The 25,973-nt window shown below is 42.3% G+C and overlaps 1 protein-coding gene across 2 annotated transcripts in view; it reads right to left on the reverse strand.

The window, feature by feature from the left end:
* The window catches only part of ALOX5 (arachidonate 5-lipoxygenase), a 39,084-nt gene that overhangs the window by 5,130 nt on the left and 7,981 nt on the right, over nt 1-25,973 (reverse strand). Inside the window, exons 1-11 of one of the 2 annotated variants that reach the window (XM_085324764.1) lie at nt 25,710-25,885; nt 18,333-18,531; nt 16,497-16,578; nt 14,526-14,648; nt 9,399-9,505; nt 6,741-6,913; nt 5,760-5,906; nt 5,452-5,655; nt 5,131-5,217; nt 3,783-3,961; nt 1,025-1,146 (exon numbers count right to left, since the gene is read on the reverse strand). In XM_085324764.1, coding sequence (XP_085180890.1) covers nt 1,025-1,146; nt 3,783-3,961; nt 5,131-5,217; nt 5,452-5,655; nt 5,760-5,906; nt 6,741-6,913; nt 9,399-9,505; nt 14,526-14,648; nt 16,497-16,578; nt 18,333-18,531; nt 25,710-25,859 — 1,573 coding nt within the window. In that variant the 5' untranslated portion in view covers nt 25,860-25,885. Of the gene's footprint in view, nt 1-1,024; nt 1,147-3,782; nt 3,962-5,130; nt 5,218-5,451; nt 5,656-5,759; nt 5,907-6,740; nt 6,914-9,398; nt 9,506-14,525; nt 14,649-16,496; nt 16,579-18,332; nt 18,532-25,709; nt 25,886-25,973 lie in introns of those variants that run through there. The other variant, XM_085324766.1, reaches the window with a different exon arrangement.

Below are 25,973 nucleotides of genomic sequence, written 5' to 3' on the forward strand. Positions count from 1 at the left end.
CTCTGATACCGCTTGATAAACAAAAGTGATAACAACAAGGTGTCCCCCCAGTCTTTCGCTAGTCTAGGCAGGCAGAGCCCAGGAGGGTGTTATTTATGCATCGGGGCATACTGGTAATGGAGGGAACCATCACTGTTCTGCCTGCATTCTCCACAAATATATGTGTGCATGCAGTGCCAAAATGCCCATATCACTGGCTAACAGGTGTTTCCAGATGTAAAGCAGTCAGACCAGTATGAAGAATCCCACTCAGCTGTATTAATTCCTGAAAATCTGCTTGGGCAAAACACATGGAAGGAAGAAAAGAACATGCCTAAGAAACCGCCCTTCTCTGCCTAGGGAAGGGCAGAGGAAAGTTAACTCAGGTGGGAGAATAGAGCCATGTGACATATGAAAGCTCTCACAGTCAAGCAATGGCTTGCAAGAAATGAGAAGCAGTGAGAGGAGACAGAGCAAAGGAAAACATTTCTAGGAAAGAATTACGAATATCTCATCTTGAAGGCAGCGGAAAGATTGATGATTACACAAATGCTGGACAAATGAGAAGTGCAGTCAGATATTTCTATTTTGGTGCAAGGTTTTGATGAGATGATTCAAGGAAGCGTTGCTTTATCTTTTGATTTCTATCACAGACCATCCTGGTCTGATGGTCCCAACAGCAGGGACACATACCTAGTTATTGGGGGTTGTATACATACATAAAGACAGCCTCTCCCCCAACAAGCTTAGAGTCTGAACAGAGAAGATAAAAAGGCCAATTGCCAGTGTACAGGAATGGATCTGAGGCACAGAAAAATTAGAGAAATTATGTGAATTGCTCAAGGTCATGGTGAGGCTCTGTGGCACAGGAAAGGACAGTTTCCTGAGGGAGGGTGGGCCTGATCCAGGGTCTCATCCATAAAACCATGCATCGCTGGGCCAAGAAGGCAGAGGGTCTCCAGCAGTTCAAGACAAGCTCACTTGCAGCTCCAATAGCAGTAGGCACCCTACAAGCTTTAGACTTGGCAAGGCCATAACACTTTACCTGAGGCCTTCACACCCCTCATCCCGTAGACGTAAATGTCTTTGACGAAAGCCTGGAGTTCCACATCCTCACACACGACCTCATCACTCTCATAGTAGATGTGAATCACATCCTCTGCAAAACTGCAGCCAAGGGAAGAAATGAACAAAAACCAAAAAACAGAAAGCAAGCTAGGCCTTCCTGCTGCTGAGTGTGCAGAGAGGGCAGCTCCTGCATAAGGAAAGAGGGGAGGGCACGTGGAGGATTTGACACCCTCCTACCTCTTCCCCATGAGTGATGGGAATTCACAGAGGCAACTCTGCTTCATTGCTGAGAGCAGGGTCACTTCTACCCCCACCGAAAAGATGCTGAGTAGCACTGTGCCCCCTTGCTTCCCTCTATGCTCCTTATTCTTTTATTGGAGGTTTTGCTCCGGCCCAGACCTCTGCTCCCATATCTATAACCTTTCCTTCACTCAGCAAACTCCCTCTGGCATTATCCATGCAGTTCTCATGCTGGGAACAGGGAATACCAAAGAGTGACACAGGCACCATCCCTTGTGCATGGGATACCTCAGAGCACCCCTGAACACCACTCATGTGGCTGATGCCCTCTGACCACACATACTTTTTAAAAAACCTAGTGGTGCACTCCCAAGTGGGGGCACATCTCACGACTGAATGACTAGTTAACTGAGCTACACTGAGATGTTCCGTTAGCTCTGCCAGTTCTTATAATCTCTTTCTAAGTATCTTGACAGTAACTCATAGTGTGAAACATTTGACTACAAAACCTCACTGATAGGACTAAGAATTGCTATCCAGTCCTGATTTCTCCCCAATAAGCTATTAACTTACAGCAATTTGGAGATGCTCGCAACTCCATCAATGTGGCTGCTATCAGCTAATAGTCAAAAGTTATTACCGAGACAGACATCTGCATAAACATATTTACAAAATTTTTGCTTCCACAGGCAACCAAACAGAAAGATGCAGAAAGAGATAACACTGCTTTACATGCATTCTTCCTCCACCACCTGGCATCTGTGTCAAATGCATACAGACTGTAATCCTTCTCTTACAATGTGGCAGTATGTTCGATATCCTCCAGTGCAGATATAAATTACCATATGACATGCAGATGAGGCCTTCGGGGTTGGAATATCTTTGTAAACATCTGCATTTAGATTAGAAGTAGGAACCTGAGTATCACAGAAGACATTTAAAAATTTGCTGTGTGACCGTCATAGTGACTAGATACATGCATGACGGTGTTCATGGGTCAGGACATCACAGACACTAAAAAGAGAACTTCCCACATCTTCTGTAAGCCACAGTATTCATCTGTGAATAATCTCTCAGCCAAGTCCAAGACACTGTAATGTCTCCTTCCATCTAGGCTAACAACTACAGTCACACTAACACATTTGAAAAAATATCAGATCTCAATCAGCACAAGAAAACACAGGAAAGAAGAGGGGTAAGGACAACACACATAAGCATGGAGAGAACATCAAGAAAACAACTACATAAAATTTTAACTTCCTTTTCTCTCAAAAGGGCACTAACAATTGCAGGAAATATTGCGAGATAACCCCCAAACACAGAAAGCACAGGAGACAAAAACATAACCCGCATATCTAAACATTAAGCTTGCATGATAAGCATCCAGCTTTGTGTATATAAAATATTTGATTTTTACTGGATAGATTTTTCAAAAGCTATGTGATCAGAAACAGCTGCATATCTAGCAAGTTACTTATACAATACAAAAATACTTTTGGGGGAGGTTAATTAAATTGCAGTGGTGGGTAAAAAGCATACAAATCAGTCCATTCTGAGATTGCAGTTCAGTTCTGAAAGGAGCTGTTTGTCTGATGGAGCAGACTTACATTACATCTCCAGATCCAGAATTGCTGCCTTTCCTGACAAAACTGGGGCCTTGCAATTTTAAGGCATTTTAAGAAAAGTTTTGTTCAAATGAGCTCATAGCTATTTGATGCTATAACCCAAGATACTTGCTTGGGTTTCTAAATAGAATTCTCTCTTGCAAACCAAGTTCACATTTTCATTTTTGCATCAACCCTGCAGAGCTCATGTGGCGGGTGAAGACAGCTGGGTCCTCTTTTGTTTCGTGCATCATTGAAAAAGTTACTAAGCAAATTCCCTTTGCAGACCTAAATTCCAGCTCACCAAACTCTGTGAAATCCTATACAGGAGTATGTAATTATACAGATATCTCTGAAATAGAGAGTACTAGAGAACAGGGCTGAAAAGAGCTGGAATTAGCAATCTTTCAGGGGTGTATGTTTGACTACATATGTTTCCCCATGGCCAGTGGCACAGCGACTGGGCTCCAGCATCGGCTGAGCTCTGAGCGAGGCCAAAGATGCATTGCAGGTATGAGACAATTATTCAGCCGATCAGCTGTATCTTGCCCTGCCTCAGCTGTGCCTCACAAAAGCAAGATCTGGGCGAAGCAGCAGCCTCTGGGTCTGTGCACTCTTTGAACAGCAAACCTAGCAGGGGCTGGAAGCTGCTTCAAAAGCTATCAGTACACTGTCTTTCACCAAAGCAATGTTGTTTATTCCCTGCTATAGGACAGGATCATCTTCCTAAGCCATTCACCTAAGCCAATTCCTGAAAATTATTTATATAAACTGGTGTTAGGAAGCTCCACCCTTGGAGACTTCTCAGACTCTCCATGTGATCTCTTTCAGTGCTTCTCTCCATCTACCATGCTTCTCTTCTACAGAAAACTAGCATCTATCATCTCCTACCTCTTTATAGCCTCCCAAACTTTAATGCCGTCATCCCGGTAATAGTAGTAGGGGATATCCTCTTGGCTGTCCATTCCTTTAGCTTTGATTTCCTCAGGGAAGCAGAGGGAGCTGTAAGTTAGATCCTTCATTGCTTTCTGTACCATTTGTACATGTCCTCCTCCACCTGTAGCATTTGCCTGTAAGAAGAATGGCAACAGAGGAACAACAGATGAACATCTTCACCCTATACCGAGCTTTGCAAATTCCCAGGAGATAGCAGTTAGAACGATGAAGCACCTGTTTTTCCAGCAGAAAACTATCTCCAAACAAACAGCATTTGGAAAATGCAGCAAGTATGTCCACAACAGACAGTATTGCAAAACTCTTTAGATGATCACTGCATAAAAGCTCCCAAATTTTGCTTTTCTATCATATGCTGTTACCATAGTAGCAGTATTCAGTTTATACTTATTTTCCTCTAGCTGGTTGTTCACCTACATTGGAGTAAAATCCTAGAGCTGCAGGGATCCCCATGGGCAGCTCTTAATATCATGCTCGTACTGCACGCATGGGGTACAGATACTGTGCTTCTGTTCAGATGGATGGGAGCCTCTGCTGGGTTGCCAGTCTGCAGCAGTGTACAAAAAATCAAAGGAAGTGCCTGGATTTAACCTCCATTTTCTCTTAGGGAAGTAACACTGGCGTACAGATGTTGTTCTTTGGCTGGTGCCAAAGGTGCAAGTGGGACAAAGCTGTCCTGAGGCCGAAGTTTTCTCTTTGAAAAGGCTTCTGAAACCTCCCCACGGATGCTGGCATGTTGTGGCAGAGACTGCAGCATGTCAACCTGTAGTGCAAATGCAGCACATCATTTTCCTGGGGAGCCAGGAGAGCTGGGTGTATGTTAGACACTTATGCAATCATGCTTAGATATTCAGCTCTGACCTACGATCTGAACCATAGTCCATGATAAAAAAAAATGTGTTTCACTAACACACATGAAACTGAATTTTAATCTCAATATATCTGCAGATCCGCTATTTATGGTAATTCAGGATGACAGCGGCTAGAATCTGTGCCCAGTACCTGTGGCTTAGAAATCTACCTTATATCCTCCATCTGTTTCTATGAGACCAGGTGAATTTCATTTTGCAATCAGAAATTATTTTGTTTTAACACCCTGTCCCAAGATGAGTAACTGAGTACTTCAAAAAATTGAACACTTAACTGTATGCCTGTAGGTACATTGCATTGACAGTGTGTGCTTGTTAGTAGAAAGGTCAAGAAACAAGCAATATGTGATGGTTAAAGGACAAAAACATGTGGGGAGTATGAAGAATAATGAAGATTTTAAAAGACGGTTATTTACCTTATCAAAGAGGCCACATTCACAGATAAGCTGTTCTCGGGCTTTGGTATTGATGGCTATTGTGAACCGCATGTGGGGCACCAAGAGCTGTGAAACAGGACAAGCAGTGAAAAAAAGGCAAATATTCATGGTTGAATATTACAGCAACCAAGTGTAAAGGTTAAAGACCTGGAAGACAGCAGCTAGATGCATGCTGCTTTGCAGTGCAGCCAGCTGAGCTATCACAGCTGGGCTATCACCAGGACTTCACTTCCCTTTGGTTTGTCAGATTACTGTGATAAGCTCCCTGACCCACACATACCTCTTAATACAAAAACCAACCTTGAAGAGGGGATGTACAGCGGGCAGTTGCCGAAACATAGCTATGCTGAACACCTCTGAAACTAAGTGTGTCCGTAAGAGATGGGTCACCGTCTGGTGGATGTGGAAATCAGATGAGCGAACCCAAATTTTGGCTAGCAGCCAGTCATACGTGGCATCTGAAGGAAGGAATATGGGGTTTTCTGGCCCAGGCTTTTGACCAAGCTGAAAGGTATAAAAAGAATAAAAAATTCAAGTCATTCATGCTTAGGGGGCTGCCCAAGCCAATAAGCCATGTATCCCTTTGAAGATCATGACAGCAAACACACCTGGATTGCAATGGGTAGAATTTTATTCTCCAGATTCTTATACAGTAGACAGATAGGTGCAGCCAAGTACTGTATTGTGCATGGATCTGTCTTATTGGCATCCACACCATCCAGTAGCTCGTAGTCCACAATGAAAATGTTTCCTTGCTGGAAAAAATGAAGGATGTGACATGTTTTAACAGAAAGAGAGGAAAGGAGGAAGGAATACAGCAAAAAGTGTGAAAGAACAAGACAGGGCAGCAATCAGGAGAGAGATGAGAGAGAAGAAAGATAGCACTCAGCAGAGGAGCAGAAAGAAAAGCAGAGAGGTGCAAGATGTAAGGCTCAGAACAAAACAGCTGGCAAGTTCAGGCCAAGGCAGCTGGCTGGTGTCTTGTGGTTACAAGCCTGCAGCCACCATACCCTTATTTGTAATGCCTCAGGGACGATACCCGCCCTTGAGACAACACGTACCTTGGTGTAAACTAGGTGGCTTGTGCCTGCAGAACCCGACTGTGAGCCTTTCAGCAAAGAGCTACTATTTATTTTCCATGCACGCAGTGACACTGATGCAAACACCAACTTCATGCTGCCAGCAGAAAAAAGACTCCCTGGTTCATTATACAAACTAAAGGAAGCCACTGCCCTCACTCACCCTTCCTTGGCGTGTTAGTTAACTCTGTATATGACAGAAGGTAAAATCCTGCTAGAAAAGAGAGGTGCTTTGCTCCTGTGAATCAGTCAGTCCGAAATTATTCAGATGAAACCATTAAAAAGGATCCTTCATCTCCTGATGACATTTTTCTAACTGAACCTGGAGCAAGATGTGGCCTGCAGCTCAGGCCAGTAGGTGAACAGGAAGTTGCAGCAGTAACCAGCTTTGCCATGACACACTGTACAGCCTGAAGAGAGCAGATGTGGCTGAAAGCAGTTAGGAAAGGGTTTGAAGGCTAGGGAAGATGGGAGGGAAAGGCTGGAGTGAAGTCTTGCTTGGAGCAGCACCTTCACTTCCTCCTCCAGAGTCAGGTTCCTCTCCAGACTGCACTCCACCATAGCCGTTGTCACTGGAAACTTCTTAGGTATCTCTGTGCACCTCCGGATCAGTACAGGATTGCACCCATTCAGGAACTGGTATCCAAACATAAAATCTTCCTTCCAGTGCTGCATCACATATTCTAAAGGAGAAACAAGCCCACAGCATCAGTATCATTGCATCGTGAGGTTCCTCCCTACTTTTCTATTACATCACACTGTAATTTTGACTAACTAAAGTAGCAAGAAAAAGATTCAAAAGTTGCCATAGAATTTAAAAAATTCTCTTAAAATAAATCAACATGTAATCTTTGTTTTCCACTTCAAAATGAATTAAATTGATAATCAGCAGTTTCTCCATGTCCAGCAGTAATGATAGATAAAAAATGCTACTCCTATGAAAAATACTCTCTCTGTCTCCAGAGCACTTTCTCAGATCTTCCAGAGTATTTTTAATTCCCATTCTTCAAATTCCCAGGGTATGCAGCACAGGGAAACAACCCACAAAAAGATAGCACAGAAAGGGGGAGCAAAATATACAGTAATGTGAGTAGGGAAATGAGAGCAGCAGCTGGCATGATTCTCACAGCTGGGTGAGAGGTATCCCTCTGTTTGTCAGTTGCTAATACTAAACCAAGTTAACATCTCATTCTTAAAAAAAAAAAAGCTAGTTTCAGATACTCAAGTCTCCTCACTATAAGATATGTAGTACTAGAGTATGTTTTCCACAGTTGTAGCTTTCAGTTTCATAAAGCCATGCCACCATTTCAGCCTCCGAGTTCAGAGTGGGGAAAAAAATATGATCAATGTGAAAATCCCATTGATTTCTTCAGAGGAAAAATGAAGCAAAGCAAGTTTTCCATTACTGCTCATTTTCAGCCAAACCAGAAGTTTCTTTCTGAAAGCAACTTATTTTTTCTAGAAAAAGTGAAAGGATGAAGAAGAGAGACCTAGAGGAACGTAGTGATAATTGGAAAAAAAAAAGAAAAAAATAAATAAGAAAGGTCTCAGAACTTGCAATGTTTTCTAACAGAGAGGAAAAAGTTACAGCTTACTTAAAATTGACATTTTGTCAATTTGCACAATGAGTCTGCAGATGCAGCTGAAGTCTACACCAGGCAACCAGAAACTGTATGACTGAAAACTAAGTCTTGAACCAGCTCCTGCATTAGCTCTGTTTCTGCAAAGGTTTGCAAATAAGCAGGTTGAGAGTTACATTACTGTAATTGAGGCTGATGCTTAAATTTCAAAACATTCAGAATTAGAGCTTCACTCATGAGTGCGAAATGTTATCAATGAAATTAATCTAGATTATGTATTAAAAATACTTCAGGAAGCAATCTTATTACACGTAACAAACTAGGTTTTTTATTGTTCTGGCCACCTTATGTGCTCTATTTTACACCAGAGATCACAGAAATTACTCCTATGCCTGTTCACTGCCCTTAGCTACCCTGAAGAGGCGCATGACTTCAAAGCAGGAGGGAAAACTCTTTTTCTTGGCAGAGAAAAGACTTGGTAGAGTCTGGTCATTCACACACATTTGATGAGCCACATCCTAACAAATGTACAGTGTTTATCTACCACATCCAATAATATAGTAAAATAAAACAAAACTATATTGCTGTGGGTCATAACAGAAGGTTGGGTCTGGCCCACAGATCAAAGGCTTTCTAGTCCTACTTTACAGAAATGACCCATCAGCCTCAAAACGCTTGTCTATCCGAAATTTTTTGCTTGTTTTTCAAGTAACAGCCAAGATTACCATACTGAAAGGAATTAAAGAAAAGAAATATTTTGTCCCCAGTCTATTAATGTTACACCAATGGAGTTTTTAACAGTTTGAAAGATACTCCAGAAACTGAACATCAATGAACATAAAAGTGAAACTCACACTCTTATGCAAGGGTGTTTTTTTTTTTTTTTTTTTTTTTTTTTTTTTTTTTTTTTTTTTTGTTAAGGAGATGCAACTGCAAAATAGCAAACACAGCATAATATTTAGTGGCAGGGGCAGAATGCACAACTAATTCTGACTTATTTTTGGAAACAGATGAAATTTCAGATAAATGCCACAAGGCTTTTCAGACCTAACTCCCACCAATTTCCATTCAAATTTAGGGCTGCTCAGGCTGTGGTCCACTTGCCTGTTCTGGCTGCAGTGGGACCTCGTGAAGAAGCTACTGCTCCTGGGTCACTCCCAGCTTTTTGCTACCTGTACCCAGATCTGCTGCTCTAACAGCATGCACATTCACACCTGAAAGAAGTTCTGTCAAAATCACCCTGTCGGGAAAAATTTCAAAAATTTATCCTTATAGGCCTTACACATATCTAAAAATACTTTTTAAAAAACAAAAGGGACTATGATGCTCATGTCCAGGATAGCACAGAATATAGAACATCATTGAGCAATCATCAGAAATTTTAGTTGGAGTGAGATCATAGCTTCACTTCTAGTCTTCACTAATAGTCTTTCAAGCTATTAGTGTGATTGACAGACTAAGATTATAGTGTATTTATGATAAGGCAGGGGAGATCAGAAGTGTGGTCAGCCACTTCCACCCTAACCAGAAATGATCAAGACAGCTACTTAGTCATTCTGGGAGCCTGAGCAAATGTAGATACACCCACCAGAGATTGTGTTGCTGATTCTGACAAAGATCTTCTCAAAATCTGCAAAATCACTCCAAGAGGACTGGAACATGTGCATAAAACGGTTGATATAAAGATTCTCCATCCTAAAAAAACAAACAAACAACCCCTCATGAAAAAATCATCTTTGGCTGCCCCAATGCCTTTCTCCATTCTTCTCCACCCTTCTATAAACCAACCCACAACAATTTTTTTAGTGGTGAAATGTATTATATTGGCCACCCGACAGAATAAAATCTTCCAGCTATACATGCAAGTATGAAAGGCATCTCAAGAGCCTACTACCTGCTACTGCATTTATTGAATTCCATGCTAGAGTTGTTCTAGGCAGTCCACAATGGCAGTGCTATAAGAGCTATGTCATACAAAATCTGTATTCAAATAAAATAGCGCTCCAGACACTGTTCAGCAGGGAGTTAACTTGATGGTCTACTTTAACATTAGGAACCAAGTCACTTGGCTGCACACATCGCGTGAACGTGGAGCTGGAAGCCAGATCATCTGATTATGCTCTAACCCAGGGAAGTATTCTGCCTACAACAAAGTCAAGCAAGTTTACCTCGTATGAGAACACAACAAGGCCTAAATCACTACGTAAATGCAACACTTGTTACTATTAAACATTTATTTTGACTGGAAAGCAAACAATGGATTTGAAGAAGAAAGCTGGCTTTGCACCAACCCTTCAAAGTGCAAAGAGAAGCATGTGTACCACACAAAGATAAGTAGGGCAGATAAAGGGGCAAAGAAAGGTCACAAGGTCACAGGAAATCTTCTTAAGAATTCAATGGAAGGAGAACCCCAGAAGGGTAGATTCACTATCAAGTAAACTTAGATTGAGGTACTTTGAGAAGAATTGAATCAGAAGTGGCCAAACAGCACAGAAAGCCTAGGGAAACAGCAAGCAGTAAAACAAAGGTGGCATCTGGACTAGGATGACAATAAATCATTCAGAGGCTTTTGTATGGATCCCAGACAGGGAAGATGTAGCAAAGGATGTTTATCCTAACGCAGATCAAGGTCAACACAAGAAATGGTGCCCAGAGGAATGTTAGGAAGCAAAATTCATGCAACTTTCTAGGCTGGAACAGGAGACAAGCTCTTCGGACACTTGACAGGGACACAAAAGGATCATACAAACCAAAGAAGGACCTTTCAGGAGCATCAAGAAAGGAAGGTAACTGCTGGGCAGGACTTTCTGGGAGATATTAGGACAGGACTTTACCTGAATGAGCTGAGCTGCCCAAATCACAGAGGAACATCAAGAAGAAGCACAATCATGTGCAGATGTTTAAATCAATTAAACACCAAAACTCAATAGCTTGAGAGGAGTTGCTTGAGCCTGTCTCACTGGAGAGCTGTCACTTAAGGTTCTGTAGAGCTTCTGCCCTCATTCTCTGCAACTGGGAAACACTGAACACAAGAGCCAGTAGCTGCTGCTCCCCTCTTCCTTAGGAGATTGCTCCTACCTGGGGCTATCCTAGCCTGGTCAAACAAAGCAGCAGGCCCAGCACCCAAGATCCAGTTAGGTTTAGCTCAGTTGGTTAGAGTGTGGTGCTCATAATGCCAAGGTTGTGGGTTCAATCCCCGTATGGGCCACTTGTTTGAGGTTTGGACTAGATGACCTCCAGAAGTCCCTTCCAACCTTACCAATTCTATGACACTCTATGACACAAACTTGCTGTGGCATCAGTTTGTTCTGAGATGTTTCAAAGAACACTTTCTAGAAAGCAATCTTCCACATTTCCTCTCTCAGAACAACTTTCCAAAGGATTAGGATTTACGAAATAAACTCATTTGCCTTGAGAAATCAAGTATTTCTCAGATGTCTCCATGGTACATGATTGAGATCAGAGCAAGGAAGAAATGGCAGAGTCTGCCCAAATGCAATACTGGTCCAAAACAGCTACGTAAGCCGGTGTTTCTGGCACAGAATCCAGGGTGAGGATTTTGGTTTGCTGGATGCTGAAAAAGCCAACCTTGCATCACCACAATCTCTTAGACGTATCCTGGACTTGCTAAGTTCATTTTTGGATGTTCCAAAGAATAGGACTTTCCCCTCCCCTCTTCCATGGGTTACTACTTCCTAGTCTCTTACAATTCTCACTGCCATCAAATCTTTCCTTGAGTGCATATTCAGCCCACCCCTACACCCTGCAACTCTGCTCCTGCTCTTGGGTTCCCAAACGCACTTCAGTGTCTTTCTCTACTGCACCCAACCTGAGGGAAGACTGCATGCCTGCCTTTGTGTGTCTTCATGCCATTTGCATAAACAGCTGTCCCCAGCCCCGACAGCTTAGCAGCGTAACTACAGAAGGGCAATCAAACTCACTCCTCAAAGCTTTTCAGAGTCCATACAAAAAAAAACCCCACGTGTCTGGATTTTCAGCTCGGTGTGCCAGTGAGGAAGCATCAACGTTCCTCGGAAAAATCTCTTTTGTGTCACACCAGTTCTCCAGAATGGCTGGCTATCTGCAATAAAGTTTCGGGTTCCTACTTCATGGGGAGGTGTCATTACAACCAAAAACAAAAATAGCTGCCTCCGCACCCTGTTGACTGCTTAGCAAGTTTTACTTGGCTGTGATTCAGGATCTTGGACAATATGTTACAGACTGGCAGAATGGAACTGCTAGAAGAGTGAAGGAGAATGTCATCTTCACATTGGTAATGTCTGCTAACGGCAGACTGGGTCATCTCTGGCTTTCAGCTGCTGATGCTCTTGTATCACCTGGATATCCCAAATGGACTTGGAAGCAGGTGTATTGCACCAGCTAACACTGTACCAAGAGCAGCAACACTTGGGAAATAGAAGCTTCGCAAAAGTTTGACAGAATATGCCATTGTTGAGGCAACAAGAGAAGATCTCAATGACCTTTCATGAGGTTTGTGTATTTTCACATCTATCTTCTTCCTTTTAAGGAGTTTTTCTTTGCTTTTTTTTTTGAGCTAGACTGTTTCCTGAAGCTAGACCAAAAGAGTGGCAGAGTGTTTGCTTTTGTCTCTTACCTGGAACCTTTCCCTGTGTTTGTCACAAGTTTATTCACTAGGGACCACAGTGCAGCTGTGATGGGCTTTTCCCTCTTACATGATTGGCCTCATCTCTGGGTCTGTGCCATGGGGGTCAGGATTACACTGCTAACTAAAAATATATTCTAAAAACTGCAGGGCTGGGTCCTAATAACTATCTGGTGAAGAGAAACATCAGAGTCTAGGATTTTTCAAGGACCTACAGTCAAGGTCTCAAACCCTTTAAAGCTTCTTAAAAATCCCACTAAGTCCAAAAGGCTCACATGAGAAATAAGATATTTCGTGAGGTGAGAAGGGACCTCAACTTCCAGCTCATGTTAATGGTGGCAGATTTGGTTCTTCAAAAGTCTAAGCATAGATATAAAGTTCAGGTAATGCAACTATTCTGGGATCTCCAGATGAGAGAGGCTCTTAGAATAAGACAAGAAGAAGAGAGAAGACAGATATTTCATCCCTTGCATCTGGGGCTCAAGTGAGCTAAACTGCGCCTGGGGTAAGCTTGTGGGGGGAGCATGGAGAGTGTGTCTGTCTGTGCTTTGCACCATTAATTTAAATCTTTGTATGACCTCACAGCCACTTCTCTAGTATCATCAATACTATAGTATTAATAGTCCACAAAAACCTGTACTCCATTTTCTATTCCACCATTTGTCTATCATCCTAGTTTGCACAAGATAGGAAGCTAGAGACCCCTACTCTTGAAAGTTATTGAGTTGCCTTATTCCAAATAACTCTGAAAGACCTACGTCTACTTGCCATATGTACTGCAGAAGCACACCCGTCACCTTATTCATACATGCTAGAGATTACCACTGCTTATTTTTTTAAAAAAGAAAGAAAAAAATGCCTGATATTAAAAAAACGCTAATATTATAAAGCATCATACTATTGTTAAAAACAGATCCTAATGTAGGGGAGAGAAGGGAGAGATCTACAGCAGAGCTAATGGAGTCAAACAAAACATGTTTTCTTTGAAGCTTCTAACTTTCCAATTCACAAAACAAGTAGGTAGGTATCTATTTAGCAGAAGAAGCCAAAGGATTTGACTCTGTTCGTAGTTTAGATCAGCAAGGCATTGCACAGACATAACACCAATAAGGGTCTCCTACCATGTAAGGTTTGAGCCATTGTCAGTTCCTCAGACGGACTCAGATAAGCAAGGATTCCCTATCACACGAAGCTGCAAATTTATCGATACGGCTATTAAACTCTCTAGTTCATATCAGTCTACATGTGATGACCTAATCACCATTGGATCATTCAAATAATGAGAAGCACACCTTTCCAAAATGTAATGAGACCTGCAGACTAGCAGAGTCACTAGAGAGATGGAGAAGTCGTGGGTGATCTTGGAGCACTCTCGCCTCCTCTCCAACTGCCCCACATGTGCTAATATGTGACCTGGGCATCTGTGACAGCTCAGAATGGGACTCAGAGACCACAGCAGGCTTATTTGTCTCACTAATCCTGTAATATCTGAGGGAGCTCTGTGAGATTTTTCATGCTCACCCCACAGCCAAGACTGTTTTTTCAATGATGTGACAAGTGCAAGTAGACGCACAGTGACTTTATTGCCATAGGCAAAATACACCCACCTGTGGTTAAGTGATGAGCTGCAGGGCACAACTTTTCTTCAACAGGGTCTTATGGGGAAACACATACCATCTTGTTTTGGTGTCTGATTTTAAGATCTCATTTCCCTACACAGTCAAAGGAGAGGGGCATCTCCAGGGGGCAACTTTGAAAACTAGTCAGATGCCTGAAGTAGTAGGTGTGAATAACCCTGTCTCCTACACTTCTGCTTTTCAGCAGCCTCTCCTTCCTTCTACAATCAGAATAGGGCCTAGTGAGAATGCAGGGGCTCAGCCAGCCAGCTCTAAGTCTGGAAAGCTTAAAATATTGATATGAAAAAAGGAAACAGATATCCTTTCCTTCAGTGTTTTCCTATTTTCATTAACTGAAGATCCATCTAGGAGAAAAAAAAATCTAATTTTGAGATATTAACCTGAAAGGTAATCAGATCCTTATTCCACCTCCAAAATGTTTTTTCAGAACTCCCAAAGTTCCACAAACACTTACGCTTTAGAGTAGTTCAGAATGAAGTCAATTCCTTTCTCATTGTCAAACTGGATGTCACGGGGCAGTTCGCTGTGAGAATGGGCATCGATGCTCAGTGGAAAGCCAGGATGCCACTCCTTCCAGCTGAAGAAAGAGGAGGAGGCTAGATTAGCTGCATAAACTTACTAGCAAGATAGATTTGTCTTTCCTTTACCTAGACTGCTTCTGTGACTCAGTAGGCTAATTTGGGACAATAATAATGACTTGTATTACATGAGTACTTCCCAGTATCCTGTGGATTCCTGAAGTACAACTGAAGTCATCTACTTGGGCACCTAGATTCACAAAACTTGAAGTAACTTAGTATCTGTGATATTTCCAAACACTTGTCATATTTTGTTGAAATTGGCTAGCTTCAAATTTAGGGGAGGGAGACAGTCAGCTGCCAGACACATGCAGAAATCACTGAGCAGGAATGCCATCTGTCCCACATTTGCAAAAAATACTGTAGAATGACCAGCAGCTAAAATTGCTCAGGTAATTCATACTCCATGAATTTTCTCCAAAAGGCAATTCTACAAGAGACACATATAACCTTGCCTTAGCTTCTCAGAAGAACATTACCTCCTAGTTGTCATGGCACATATTTTTTGTTCCCAGTAATATATGTTCTTGCACTGTGTCCTTCACTTTGGCATTTGATGTGGAAGAATTGTTACTTCAAAACAAAAGGCGGCAATTTCTAGGGAAAAATGTTTCAGTGGTATTGCCAAATTGCCTGCCACACAGACTGCATTGTGTGTTCAGTTATGCATCTGAATTGTAAATTGTTGTTTCCCTGGAATTACAAATGATTTTGCCTTCCTTTTTGCATACATAAATCAAATTTTGTGCCATACATCTTTTTGGAGATATATTTTACTCTGCTCCTTGTCCACCATTTGTAAGAAAGATTCTTTCTTAGTCAAATGATATCAACAACACACACACCAAGGCTCAGTTCATCAATTTTGAATGGACCCTCTGTCCTTCCGTTCCTTATTCTCATGATGGAAGTACAAAAAACTCTTGTACTTTTAAGGAAGAATATGTTTCTAGGAAAGGGAAATGTTTTGTCTTCTGGAGTTACCCATTGTTAAAAGACAGCATTCTCCATTTGTGACCTTCTCTTGATCAGGAGAAAAAGTCTGTGAAAGTACAAAGGTGGGAAACAACTGCAGGGAAGCACCTCTCAGGATGAAAATTCCCCTTTTGCTTTGATAGCACAATACATTTCACTCCAAAGGAGCCAGACCACCCACTGAACCTGTCAGCAAGAAACAACAAAAACTAGCTTGCTATAGCAGCAGATAAGCTCTGGTAACAACATACATGTTTAGGTCATGTTCCAAAAATGAAGTACCGCATACAAATAGCAAACAAAATCTGTCTTTGACTCTTCCTTGAAAGCACAACTGTGTGCCAGAGGACCCACACACAGACTGTAACACTGAATTCACATGAAAGCCTTCCAGACAGGCTTATTTGGGATTCAAATAACTGGTAACACCCCTTGTACCAGGATGATCTTCACTTGCAATGAATTCCATATAAGTAAAACCAATATACAGCCAACATGGGAACTGACAGTTTCGCTTATCCAACAGTCCAGTATTTACAGCAAAAAGGTAAGCTGAATGTACTCTGCTTCTGCCATATCTCACCCAGGTTGGATTTGCTGGGACTAGTTAACACCACTGCAGCATTCCCAGACCATTGGCTGTGACACTCACTCCAGGACATGCACGAGGAAGACGTATGCCCCAAGACACATCATATTGTGGCTACTTCTTGCTCTGCTTTAACACTGACATTTAGGCGCAGAGTCACCCATTCAATGTTTGATCCCTCTCTATGGCTGCCAGCTAGCACCAGTATAGTAATGGATTGGAGCTAGATGGTGACTCGATGAGAACAGGGCCTGGACTTTCTGGGGAGCTATGGGAAACTCACCGATACATTTTTTGCCGGTCTTCAAGTTCTTTGCGTCGGTGTTGCTTGAGAATCTGGGTCTTGTCATCCCGGGGGAGCTTTGCTGTGAAACAGAGGAAAGACACAGGATTATGAGGTCTCTCTACCTATCATTGCCCAGGTCTTGAGGAGAACAAGAATGTTTCCAGATATTCAAACTTTTGAACTGTATCTTCACTAAGTCACACAATGCTATTTAATACCTGAATTAGAACTGTAGGTCCCCAGTCAGTCTGTGGAAGTGGATAACATCCTAACTTAGCACCTCTAAAGGGCAATTCACTTAAGTTAGGAATATCTGTCTCAACTGTATATAAAACCTGGATACCTACAGTAGACACCTGCTGTATGTATTTAGCATTAAATGGTCTGAATAGTGACATGTGAATGAATTTTATATTACAGTGTCTAGAGGACTTATTTTTATATATTAGGAAATATCTCCTATCTCCTCTCCTTGAGCCATATTCTCCCCTATCTGCTTGGAGGAATAAGCAGTTCTTCTTACTATGAGAACAGAAAGAAAAAACAGTGAGGTTTCATTCCCTGACACTTTGCTCTTCTGATCATGTATTCATAATAACATTAAGTAACACAGAAACTTCCTAACAGATCAGGAGAAAGAGCAGAAGGATCTGACTCACTTTACATATACAAAAGAGAAGGCAGATAAAGTCAGAAAGAGTTTCATGGAAATAGCTGTTTGGGGTTTGGAGTTGGAAATGTTGGAGATAATGGAAATGATAACATATGGCCAGAGGCTTCCAGTGGGCTTTGTTTAAGTTATCAGCAGGGTGTCACTTGCTTTTTTTCCTTTACCTCACCATATTCTGAAGTCCACGGAAAGCTGCTTTCTTTGGAAGTCCAGAATTTTTATAAATCAAATTACAAAGTATGGAAAGCCCCTCTGAAGACCAAAAAGAAACTGAAAGTTATAACATAAAAAGCTTTAAACACACAACTTCTCAGCTAAGAGCATGTACTAGCCAGGCAACCAACAAATTGTTGGGACAAAAAACGCATTATTTCCCACCACTCCATATACTGTGTCAGTTTTTTTCAGGCACTTGTGCTGCAGATCACTATAGCAGCCAAGCTACACCAAGAAAACATGAAGGGGAAAAAGTAAACTTTGGTGGCAAATGATTGCCCCATCTCCTGTCGCACCACTGGTATGTGAGTAATTAGAGACAGTTAAAACACAAGTCTCAGGTCCAACAACCCACTCTGAATAGAGTATAGAAGTGCCAAAACACTTTCCTCAGCTGGTCATTCTTACTCACAGCAGCTCTATCCATCTCATCTTGCCTTTCTCCTGGACTTGATAGCATAAAATAGAAAAGTGGAACTGCTATTTCCAATCAGTCCTGGTGCCTGCTCAGCAGCCTATTTTTGGATTTTTATTTTACTCCTGAGAAAACCAGATAATTCCCATACACCTAATTTTGGGAAAAATGAGCCCCATTTTTAGGGGCTCACTAGGAAGTAGCAACAAGACATTAGTTCAAAGACCAAAAGGGCTTCCAGGAGCAGCAGACAGAACCTTGCCATTGCAGTCAGCCTTCATATTTAAGCCAGCCTAGGGACTCTCCCTTACATTTGCTTCCCAAGATATCCAACTCAACAGCCAGCATCCAGTCCAACAAACTGCTCGTAAACCAGTCCTGGCCAGCAGGGAGAGGCCAGCCCCTGGGATTCAGAAGAGAACTGGCAAGGGATCTGCACATGAGAGAGAAGGTTGGTATGCAGGGAAAAGGGAGGGAGAAGTGGAGGAATCCTGGATGCTCTACAAGTCATCAGTTTTCTCATGGCTCTCACCTCTTCCATCCCGGAGAACAATCTCTTTTTCATCTGTAATCCATCGGTAGCATGGGAACTCCAAATAGTCACCAAGCGGCGTTTTTACAGTGACATACTTAAGGTACCAGTCATCTTGGTACCAGTATTTTCGTTTCTCAATTTTTATTAGCTGAATTTCTCCAAGGTCTTCCTCCACAGTCACATCATAGGAGTCAACCTGTAGAGCAGAAATACAATCAGTTATCCACTGAGCCCTCAGAAATCACAAGCAGTATTTCATAAACATATCTGACATCTGCTGTGGATGGGTATGGCATCAGCACATGGAACTTTCTTGCATTAGGTGAGAAAAGAAAGATCTTTTGTTAGGCTGCAACCTAACAGAAAGATGGATAAAAGAACAAATAAGAAGATGCAAAGTACTCTAGAAATGGAGAAACATTTTTCTATGTAAGCTAAAATTGTACTAATCCTTGAAATGTATGCAAGCCTGAGAAGAATGTGCAGACCATGAAAGTAATTACTACTACTATAGCAGTACCTGGAAGAGGTATTGCTAGGACTTGTCTATTTTTGCCACTGAAGCAGGATTGCAATGAGATGAACATACTGGGCTAGGAATGAAAAGATTTGTGTATATTAGTCAGATGCGTTTCAGAGTAAGAACTATATTCAGAATACCTAAATTCTTTTGGCCTCATGTTTTTTTATGGCTGACCTTCTCTCTACCATCTCCAGTTCTCCATTTTTTAAATGAGGACAATGATCTTTTCTTCTCTGTCTGTGGGGTTCAGGTTCACAAAAAAAGTTTAAGCAACTAACTGAAAACAGAGATTCACAAGAACCCCATCTAGCTCTGTAGGTACCTCAGTGTCTTTAGGCATTCATGTTTTCACAGAAAACTTCCTCAGACAGCATGTGGAAACTTGACTTAGCTCCTTGCTCAGTTTGGAGTTGCTCAAAGACCTGACTCCTGCAATGTGAAGGAACTTCAGTCCAGACTAGCACAGTAGTTAGCCTGGTTAGTCCTTGCCCATGCTAAGGGTCTGGTCACAAGGGCTCTGCGACAAGTTAGTAGTGAAGGATAAGACCCATATCATCAGTGGCCTGCAGGGACAGGCCCCAGAAACTGAGTGACTGGCTGTGCAATGATCCAGGTGAGGAGCAGACCTATCCTAGCACTGCCTCCAGCCCAGGCTTTGTGGTGGTGGTGCCTGAGGAGTGGATTTGAACCTGGTCTGACAGAGGAAACCACCAAATGCCATTATTTCAATATCTTGCTGACTGTTCTGGTCACAGGACCATAAGAGGAGTAGCAGCATACATGTTCTTCTTCCATTTGAATTGCAATGGCTTTGACTACTGAGCTCAGCAGTCCTGGCAAGTGGTAGGCCTGTCCTGAATCTACGTCCCAGGGCTCCTCTATTAGATGGCTTGAAATGGGTGTAGAGTCGCTTGCCTCTGCCAGGGTGCGTGTGGTTGTGGGCAAGTGCAACAGCAAAACTAAGCAGCTAAGTGCTCTAGCCGCTGAAAGCCACAGAGCTCTGGTCACCTGCACACAACAGGGCGACTTCAGCCATCAAAGTGAAGCATCGTTTCAATGTGCGAATCCTACGTAACAGCAGCGCGGCCGTCAGTGCGGCAAGCAAGAGGCCAGGCCTGGGAGGAGGACGGTTGTGAACCAGCTGCTCCCTGTGGCACTTCTCACCTGTGTTAAGCACGCCTTGCTCAGCAAAGTGCCTGCTACGAATTCTCCAGTGCTGAACTCTGCCTATTCACTCAACAAGGAATTTAAGTGCATAACTAAATGGACTCAGTGACTATTTAAGTGTCTCACTAAATTGCCTAATAGGTTTAGGATTGTGAACTCTTATCCTAAAAATGGGTACTTCAGCCCCTTCATGCGTCTGGGGCTAACCTTTCTGAGAAGCGCACAGTGTCTTATTACATGCCGGAACGGCACCTAGCGTATTACGTTCTGATCGCACTTGCACTATTAGGTAATAGCAGAATAGAAAGAAATGAGCAATCGTTTCACATATCACCAGAACAGCACCATGCAGAGCTAGGCATTTCAGAAGAACAAGAATCGACTCTTCAACAGTTTAAACAGCTCAGACAAAATGGGGGCTGCCAAGTGCATCGTAACAAAGCCGAACTGGCTATTGTAATCACGAGAGCAGTAGGCAAAGCCTACTTTGCTCAGAATACGATCCTGCTAAGCATAATGTCGTTGCAAGATGAGACTTCACTCTCTTGTGGTTTTTCTTAACGAAATCGACATTCTTAGAAACCAGCCAGCTGCTGAAATCAAAAGGACAAGACACTCTTCCTCTACATGCTGCAGGGTCTGTAGCAATTCACTTGCCTGCAACTTTGTCATTTAGCTCTGGACCAAGACACCACACTCTGTTTGTTCTTTTCAGGAGCACTTTCCCAGCCCTTGACAGGCATTTGATGTATACCCACCGTTACTGTATTATTTGCTAGGGAAAGTCTAATTCACATAAGGACCAACTCTGAAAACTGAAGAAAGATTAAGAAAGATTTCCAGAAAAAAGGAAGAAAAGTCATTTTAAAATGCCTTTAGATAGCACCTATTATTTCAACTGTTAAAAAAGAAAGATTCATAGCAACTTGCACCCACATGATTAGAAGAAAACATTTAATTTGGAGGATCCCTTGGCATCCCTTCCTCTCCCACTTTAGCTCAAGTCTCCTGATCAATGCAGAGTACCCTTTTCTATGAGCTGTGCATGATTTACTAGCTGCAACGATTGTTTTGGGACGAAGACATCTACCTATCCATCAAGTTTGGGATGGCAGACCCTCAGTTCTCTCATAATCCATTACATAAAACTGTCAGCTTTCAAAAAGTTAGTCACATCTAATTGACTCACAGAAGTTGAAGAAAAATAATAATAAAAAAAAAATTAGGCTTTGAAGTCCGTTCTGCAGAGAATGAAAAATTGTCCTCGCCTGTCTGCCCCCAGTGATGTGCTCTAATCAACTTTGAAACTGTTGAGAACGTGACTGCTAGACTGCAACTCAAGTGGTATTATTTCATGCTAACAAGGATATTGGAAGTTCTTGTAACATTCAGCCTCATTTCATTTTAAGCTCAAATATTCAAAATGGCATCAACTTTGCTTATTCTGATTTGATGAGACTTATCAGACTAATTTCAGACTGAGCTGTCTTCCTCCCTTGCTCTTAAAGCAAAAGAAATGCAATTGTTTCTTCTAAAAAGGAGCCTTATCATATCTCAAATCAAAATTTGCATTGCTGATGTCAATAGCACATTCATACACAGCAGGTGCTCAAAGAAGGGGAATTGGGCCCACCGGTGTTTCTCAGATAGCATGGCAGTTCTTGGCAAGCTTGGGGTGACAGCAGCTGTCTGCCAGGATTTGAACTGAGGGATCCAAACCCTGGAGCTAAGATTTCAACGAACATATTAAAATGATGTCTCTCGTTTCTTTGCATCTCCACAGTAGAACAGAAGTACTTCTTTCAGTAGAATCAGTAAATTTTAATAATCTTATTTTTTTAAAAAAAAACTTGTTGCCAGATCTCATGGAAATGAATTCACCTTCGTGCATTACCCTTTTAACACCCTGTCTCCAAGCAGTTAAAAGGATAATGCACAAAGGTGAATTCATTCCCTTGATGATTCATGATTTTGAACCAGCCATACACACTGAAAAATGCTGAGAAGCTTTTTTCAACTGAACAAAAATCACAATAATACACTGTCTTAAGTGACAACTGTAGCACTCAGTGAATGTAGGACATACCTCCTGTGCTCCCGGCTAAGGGAGATGAGATTCCTTCCTCCCACAGAAGCTGATTTCAGATGCCACCCTGATCTTTGTCTATTGCCCAAGGTCTGTTCTTTCTGGCTTCACCCTTCTCGATTAGCACAAAGAATCCTAGATGATGGCTAGAAAATGTGAGTAACATGCTCAGATTGTTTACCATGCTATATATTTTCTTTCTAGAAATAGGCAATACTGAATCCTTCCTATTTCCCATTCATTTTTTCCACAGCTTCTGTTTTTCTCAATAAAAACAGTGACCGTATGCTCACAACAATAAAGCCTTGGGTTTCAGGCTGAGTCAGTACTTCTGCAATTTTGTATTTCTTTTCAAAGTCTAGACAATACTTAGCAAAATCATCAGCAGTTGCAGGCTGCCATACCATGTATCTCAGATGCAAGCATTTCTGGCTTATGCAACTCTACATGCAGTTGCGAACACAACATCAATTCTTTCTTTCCATTTTATCATGGTCCTGTTGTTCTTAGAAGTCCACCTCGCAGCAGCACAGTCCAACTGAATCGACAAACCCACCTGAATTATTATCTGTTTCTGTTCATCAGTGAAAAGGAAATTAAAACACAAAGACTAATGCCATAATCCACAGAAACAAATGATAAACTGCACACAGATCAACTTTGCTTTGTATTTGGCTATCTCAGTTTTTTTTGCTCCATCATCTCACTCATTTCTTGTTCCAATTCTTGTGCTAGTCACATAGAGAGGAGGAATGAGGTGAACAGAAACAATTATCTGGACAAAGGAAATTGCATTATTTTTAGCTCAAGTCCTGAAGAAAACCCATTGCTATCAAGTGACTTGTATGGCACAGAAAGCCTGAAATTAGTCTTATTTTCTCATGGACTCCTCATTGCCTGAAATACTTGACTAGCCTTTGTCTTCTTTAAGTGTTCAGCTAACAATTTCCTTTAAAAAAAGTCCTCATTTACACATACGCATTTCTATAGTTTCTGCAACTTCACACCAATGTAAATATATCTAACATTTAAAACGGAAGAGCAGAGTGAATCAGACTCAAAGAGTTGATAGAAATGTCACATCTGAAGCCAGTCCTTTGGCATATACTCATTCCTCAGGCAAACAAATTCTTCACCATCTTTAAGAGGGTCCTAAATTAGTTGCATAAGTCTTTGTAAGTGTAATGCAAAAAGGAGAATCAGTTAGCCTAAATATGCCTGAATATCTTTTTAATCTTTTTCCGACTACAGTCTTCAAGCTAATGGCACTGCTGAAAGTGAAGTCCTCTCCTGACTGCTCATCCAGCATTCTCTGCATCCAAGCCAGTGAGGACACATGTTAATAAAAAAAAAAAAAAACACGCAGTTTTGCTTCCTAAGCCTTGCTGCTGCCATGTGCTATAGCTCTCTTACAGTTTTTCCTTCCTCTGTCATTATCTCTTTTCTTCAACTTTGCTTCTTATAGTCTCAAAATACAGACAATAAATTTATAAACAGTTGGGTTCTGAATGAAAAAACAGAAGTAACAAAGACTGTTGGACTGTCCAAGCCCCCAGAGCATCTTGTCCAAGCAACTTAATCTCTCACAAAAGCCCAGCTCTTCCTCTTTGAGGAATCCTTCTGCTGACCAGCCTGATACTGCAAAAGGGATGACACAGACAAGCTCTGTCCATAAGCACAAAACTCTAAATGGGAAGAGACCTATTTCTCTCCTGGAAATCCTGGAGAGTGTGCTTCTTTCAACCACTGCAAAAAGCAGATGAAGGGGAAACAGGAAAACAACAGGGAACTGAGTGGCACTCTGACACTCACTGAAATCTCCCTGCACCAACAGGAACTTACTCAAAAGTCACTGAGTAAAGAAAAACAATTATGGACTTTCCAAATTGCTTGTGTCCAGTACTTGCAGAAAGCCTAATAAAAATGAAAACTGAGCTTCCATTGTGCAAGTCCCTTTGGGTTTTCCACATCCCTTTCCCAAATCAACATTTGATATGCAAATCTCTTACTCAGAATCGGTCCAAGCCTTCATTCATCATATCTAGCAATAGCCACAATTTGCATTAATTCAAATGAAGCCACTGCCAGGAGACTGGAATTACTGAGCCTAGCCCAACCTTTAGAAAAGAAATAAGAAAAGTTGGCAAAGCCTTATAAGACGGTACCATAGAATACCTGCCATCCACTGAAAAAGTACATTTTTGCAAATGTGTTCCTGGTTGTTTTGCAGAAGAAGAATGATGCTAGTGAAGGAAATACTAAAACAGAGTTAACTTCAATTGCTGCATTTGACAAACAACCTGTCAGTCTTCTGGTCTTCTTTAGGTTTGGGGTATTTGTTTTGTTTTCTCTTTCTTTCTTTCTTTGAGCAACTTATTAGTTACAGAGCTCTGGGAACAGGTGCCTGAAGAAACACACAACACTGTCCAAGTAAATGCTGCTCTCAATACCAAAACTTAGCACATCATACTGCAACTTTCCAACATGCCAGAGACTTTATAGAATGTAGATTTATTCCACAAATATATGCTCAAAAAATGAATGTACATTTGTAGTATTAAACAAACACATAAAATGAAAGGAAATAATTAATCTGGATAGGGAGAAAATTACTGATCTGGGTTTAGTCAAGGATCTTTCCTCTAGGAAACATCTGCAGCTGTCTCTACTTTAGAAAGTGTACTTACCTAACAGTGTATTTTATATAAAATGCTAGGACCTAGGGGAAAACTTTGAAATGTGCTTAAAAGTTAAATCCTCAAAGAGAGCGAAGTGATCCTTTTAGGTGCACATGTCCGCTGCTGTAATGCTACTGATTTTCACAAACCTCCACGCATCGCCTCCTCACCCAGGGAGTCCAGCACCTACAGATATCTGCTCCTGCTGGAACTGGCCCTGCAGCCTGACCATATACTTAATGCCCAGATCATGACATTTTCTCCCTGCTACAGGATCTAATTCATTTGGAGGTTCACAGCAAGCCTCTCCATCACGGCCATCTCTCTATTAGTGAACCCCCTTTTGTAATGAAGGGATAAGAGAGTGCTCAGTTGCTGGAGACCCCGGAGCTTCTCAGCCAGGTTAGGATGTTCCTGTTTGCAAGTTTGCAGGATACTCTGTGGTCTTATCCACCTCTCTTGCTAATGCTGTTAAGCTTTATTTAAAATACAGGAATATTCACAGGATAAGAAAGACTGTATGGATGTCCACCTGGAAGATCTGGATAACAACATTTCTGAATAATGAATGTTTAATTGTGAGGGCGAGTAACTTCAACAGTAATGGCTAGTAAGTCCGCACACCTCTGAATTTGCTAGAGCATCTTCCTCAGAATTTGGGTTATAAATGACCTGGGACCGTATCTGCATATCTGCGGACATGCCGTCAATCATAAATTATGTATCAGCAAACAGATTCCCCTCGCACTCATAAGGAAAGCGCGGGGAGATCCTCGTACCCCAGGCTGCGGGGTTACGCGAAGGACGGAGGCGCGAAGCACCTGCCGCCGGGGGTGCACGGCGTGAGCGCCCCGCCGCCGGGCGCCGCGGGCTCCGCCGGGCGCCGCGGGGCGGCCCCTGCCCCGGCCGCCCCCACTCACCGCGCCGCGCTCGAAGTCGTTGTAGAAGGGCTTGTCCAGGAGGTGCCTCTCGCTGCAGCCCGCCGTCCCCTCCAGGCTCAGGTACACGTAGTCGTCGGTGCCCGCGAACCACTGGCTGCCCGTGGCCACGGTGACCGTGTAGGACGGCATGGCCCCACTGGCTCGGCACGGCACGGCACGGCACGGCACGGCCACACCGCCCCGACCCGGCTGCCGCTGCGGAGCCGCGCTCCTGCCTCGGCACGGGCCGCGCAGAGCGCCGCC

Source organism: Rhea americana, unplaced genomic scaffold (genome assembly GCF_003343005.1).
Source record: "Rhea americana isolate MKP2758 unplaced genomic scaffold, rheAme1 scaffold_93, whole genome shotgun sequence".
NCBI classification, from domain to species: Eukaryota; Metazoa; Chordata; class Aves; order Rheiformes; family Rheidae; genus Rhea; species Rhea americana.